This window comes from Pavona decussata, unplaced genomic scaffold (genome assembly GCF_977016875.1).
Source record: "Pavona decussata unplaced genomic scaffold, jaPavDecu1.1 SCAFFOLD_217, whole genome shotgun sequence".
NCBI lineage: Eukaryota > Metazoa > Cnidaria > Anthozoa > Scleractinia > Agariciidae > Pavona > Pavona decussata.
In genome coordinates, this window is record NW_028145622.1 from 377501 (window position 1) to 382500 (window position 5000).

General features: G+C 35.2%; 1 protein-coding gene across 1 annotated transcript in view; it reads left to right on the forward strand.

Annotated features, from left to right (window-relative positions):
• Positions 1-5000, forward strand: part of LOC146459682 (proto-oncogene tyrosine-protein kinase receptor Ret-like) — a 14057-nt gene that overhangs the window by 5593 nt on the left and 3464 nt on the right. The window contains exons 6-11 of the mRNA XM_085089165.1: positions 213-329; positions 1807-1994; positions 2375-2503; positions 3048-3136; positions 3773-3813; positions 4761-4860. Coding sequence (XP_084945291.1) covers positions 213-329; positions 1807-1994; positions 2375-2503; positions 3048-3136; positions 3773-3813; positions 4761-4860 — 664 coding nt within the window. The remainder of the gene's footprint in view (positions 1-212; positions 330-1806; positions 1995-2374; positions 2504-3047; positions 3137-3772; positions 3814-4760; positions 4861-5000) is intronic.

A 5000-nucleotide genomic window follows, 5' to 3' on the forward strand; every position in this document is an offset into this window, starting at 1 on the left:
TTCGGCGTATCACCACTCCTCCTTGGGTGGGATGCTAGTTTCTCACAAGGAACCTCACCAGCAGTATATCGCCGGTACTCATTCATACACTTGGGTGAAGAGAGTCATTGTGGAACAAAGTTTCTTGTTTAATTGATTAATCACTTTCATATTTTTACTTTATATTCAGTAAGTAAATTAGTTAATAAATTAATTAATAATATCATTCACAGATAACAGTTCAAACACAGAGAAGGAATCACTGGCGCAAGAAATTGAGTTGGGAAAATCTTTGGATGGAGACAGGCATCCTAACATTGTCAATTTTCTGGGATGCGTATCAACCTCCAGTAAGAAATCATTACTGTTACGGTATTGAGGCACAATTTTGATATCTATTCTGGAAAATGAATTAAGGTAATTCCATCCAAATAGAAGGTGCAGTGAAATTTCGTGTTAGAGCTTTGCACAATTTCTTATTACGTCCACTGAGTATATTAAGAAACTACCGTTAAAACAAGAGGAATTCACTATGCCTGTTTTCACGCTATTTCCCTAGGAAGTACGTAAAGAAATTTCATTCTTCTTGTAACAGCAGAAAACATATTGCTGTGGTAATTCCATGAGAATATTTCAAAACGGAATAATGAGAAATATTTCAAATTTAGACAAAGCACTGAAAGTATACTATTGTCTTAAAATACATGAAATAAAAATGGTGGTCACTCTGTATGTGTGCGCTTATGCAAGCGCTATAATGACGCAAGAAATTATACCCAGACAGGATGCGCAAGTCAAGTTATTGCAATCACTTTAAGAAGTACAAAATATATCCTTTCCGAAAATGAAGAATGGACTTATGACATAGGCGGTCCTAAAAAGACTGGATATTATAAGCAATTTCAAAGGACCGCCACAACGATTTATATTCAATTGTAACTCTGAAGTCAACTATGTAACCTATGTGTATCTTATGAACCGTTATTTACGCTATGTCATGTACAATAGTTAACCATTAACACCGTTTATATTTGCGTTCAAAATTAAACTTTTGAGAGCCGTTATTTTTTCTCATTGTAACTCTGAAGAAGCACTAGTGGTACTAGTTTTAATATTGGCCGAAATAAATTGATTGCCCTTTACTTAACCTACTGAATTACTTTATAATAATTGAGAAACTGTTTCTATGGGACTGTAGAAGAACCCTGATTCAACCAAAAATCCAAGGATTTCAATGTAAAATAGTCATAAAATATGAAACCGAAAGAAAGATCAGTAACACAAAATTCTTTAAGAAAAAGTGGGTACTATCCCCAGTTTAAGTGAAGAATTACATTACAAACAAACTTTTGTGTAATATTTTCATTCATAAGTGCAACTGTAACCTATTGTAAGTCTCTTTTTTTTTCTTTACTTCGTTAGTAACAGCTTTTAATTTAATTTTAATATTGAAACTAATCTATTGTGTAACTATATATTGTAAGTGTAAGTAGAAGCATTTAATTTAATATGGTCTCTATTACGATAGTATTTAGTAGTAATTTCGAGTGGATTTGTATTTCATTGTAAGTCTTAAAATAGTCATACCTGTCAGTAGTAGCATTTAATTTAATATTGTAACTATTATTATTATTATTATTATTATTATTATTATTATTATTATTATTATTATTATTATTATTATCTACTTCTTTTGTAATTTAGGTTAGTATCCTAAGTTGGTATGGTTAGTATTGTAAGTAGAGTTTAGTATTCTATAGTTAACAAAAATTTATTTAAAAAAAAATGAAACAAAAATAAATTGATTGTTTATTCCTTTATTTTAAGATCCAATGATGTTGATTCTGGAGTATGTGGCATATGGGGATTTACTTGGCTACCTGAGAAAAAGCCGAGGTATGGAGGATAAATACTACAGCTGCTCAGAGAGTTGTGAGCAGGAGGTGACGTCATATGAGCTCCTCTCCTTCGCCCAGCAGGTTGCTTCCGGGATGAGCTTCCTAGCTTCTAAAAAGGTACGTGCTCCATGTTCAAGTTCTGTTATGAATGGTGTATTAATATCCGAAATTCGAACCATTAAATCACGACAGAAGGGACAGAAACACTCTTTACTGTCTCATTCATGGCATCTCCACGCATCACTAAGGTTTGGCTTTTTTTTTCACCTGTTCACCCATATTTACAAAAATTTCAAAATAACATTTTTCTGTATTTTGTTTGTATTATGCCCACATGTTTTTAGCTGACTTAACTTTTTTGGGGGTGGTGGTGGTGTGGTTTTATTGATATGAACTAAAAGCGTTTGGCACAATGTGGAATAATTGTGTATCCGGTGTAGATACATATTAATTTCTGCTGCCAATAAAATTACTCTAATTTCCCTCTCTATTATTAGATTCTCCACCGTGACCTTGCAGCTCGTAATGTTCTCGTAGGTAAAGGAATGATTTGTAAAATCACAGACTTTGGTCTGGCGCTAATCAGAGATAAATATCAGTACCTTTACTGCACTGCCATTCGGAAGGTAAGAATACATTGGTTGAGGTTACACTTCGCTTACTGCAGATAAATGCTTTTACCATAGTAAAATAAGGTAAAGTGAGCTTGTTGACTTAAACATTAGCTCGATGGACTCTGGTCTCTGCCTGTCAATAAAAACGGCAATTTGGGGACAATAAATGTGATACGGAAATTCTGTTTGACATTGATTTCTCTTATTTCATTGCCGGTACCAGATGGTTCATAGGAGCCGTAGAATTTCAATGAGCGAAAGAGACAACAGAGCGGAAATGGATTTCGAAGTCTCTGAACCCTACTCCAAACCGTGATTATAAAGCCTCACAAAATATGGCCCCTTTACTTTCGTGAAATCCAGTTCCACAATACAAAAATTGGTGTCACTTCATTTCTTTCCTTCAAGCAAATGTTTGTGGTAATTTTTTTGCGGTGAAATAGAATCGGCGTTGAGCTTTCACTTTAACTTGAACTTAAAACACAAGTGTACGTAATATAAATTTTCCCATACTTTTAAATATATTATAGTTTTGTGTGTGTTTTTCATCCAACAGGGCCGCTTGCCAATCAAATGGACGGCCCCTGAGCACTTGTTTAACGACTCACCTGATAAAGATGTGAGAGTATCTGAGAAAAGTGACGTGTAAGTTTTTGGATGAATCAAAACTAACAACCCCATAAGATAAAAAAAAAAAAAAAAAAAAAAAAAAAATCGTCGGCTGCAAACGTCCAATTCGGTTTTTGCTGAACCTATAAAACAAGTTTTGGTAGCTTATTCATACAATTAAGTATAAAAACAAATTCAATTGCCACTCTCAAACATTTAGAAGGACTGTGATACTACTACTTGAGCCGTTTTGTCAGGGCCAAAAATCAAAAGTGCTCGGAAAACATGAAGTTGCTGTTAGAGCACCGGGAAAAAAGTATTAAGCGATTTATCGAGGGACGAACAAACTATAAGCAGTTTTTGACGATTTCTCTACAATACACAAGAGGAACTTGAAAAAAATGGCCAATTTTTTCAAGTTGCAATCCATTTCCATCTTTAAGCCATCCCTAGTCTAAGATAATTAATACTAGTGTCTGTGCATTGTTAACAAAACTAAACCATTATTTTGAAGATTCCATCGATTCAAATATGCTTTTTGGCTATTCAAGGTAACACAAAAAATCGGTGACACTGCCCCTTTAATAGGCTACAATTGAGTATGAACCTGTATTTTGCCGAAAAGAAGAGCAACACTTATTATATACTTTTTTTGTTTTATTGTATCAACAGATGGTCTTACGGAGTTGTTTTATACGAGATCTATACCTTAGGTATGTCTACACTTACCACTTTCCTTGAGCAAATCAAACTCACTGTGTTCATAATTTACTTGCTGGCAAATGCTATGAGAGATTTAACTACAGGAAGACGTGACGATCAATGTCATTTCTTATGGAATAGATCCACCATTCACTAAGGTTCACTTACTGTCATTTTATAAACCTAACCAATGAACTACTCGCTGCTTGAAAAATGTAATAACCGTTTCTTAAGTGTCATTTTGGCAGTTAACAGCTAAATGTTTACACTGGAACCTGCATGCTTAAATCTCACGACGCTGAAAGTTGGGGACAATAAGCAAAAACGACGGCAAACACCAAAGACAACTTCAATTGAAAATATAAATTCACGTTACTCCAATTGCACGTACGACGCCCGACTATCCCAACTCGTTCAACCGGTGCAATGTGGTCGAACTATTCCAAGGAACTAGATTGGTAGCAACGGTGCTTAAGTTAAAACTGAAGGAAAGAACAATTTCCCGTCGTGTTCTTAACTTCTCCACAACATGTCATATTTGGTCATTTCACGTTGATGATTTGTAGAGGAGGCCAAAGAAATGAGCCAAACTCACGTACGCGCAGAGTGATTGTTTTTCCTCATTAAACCAATTGTTTTGTCGTATTCTTGTGTCAGTTGTACACGTCGCCATAGTCGCTGTTTAAGTTCCCTAATTGCCCTGTTCGTCTCCCCGCTCACGCCACAGCATTGTTATTATTCTTCTTTTTCTAAAGTCATATGTCAACTTATGTATTTATTTCTTTGTGACGAATTACAATAAACTAAAATAAACTAAACATTCCTTTAAACTGTTTTATGCCTGCTGCTTTGTGCTACTAATCTGCAACCTGTTAAATAGAACAGTAGGATGATGAATTCTTTATTATTAAAGACGTTTGTCATGAAATGATAGTAGAATCTACAATATCTCTTGTAGGTGGTGTACCCTACCCTGGTTGGAATGAGTGGAAAGTTGTGTATGAACTGAAGGTGAACAAGTATCGCATGAGTCAACCAGAACATGTCAGTGATGAACTGTAAGTAAACTTAGTGGTTATACGAAATAGTATAGACAACATACAGGGGTGTGTGGAGCATTGGGACTCTCCATAGAGGGGAAGCTGAAGACAAGTGATGCCGCAGGAAGGATGCAGTTGGGGATGCGCATACCTAGGGC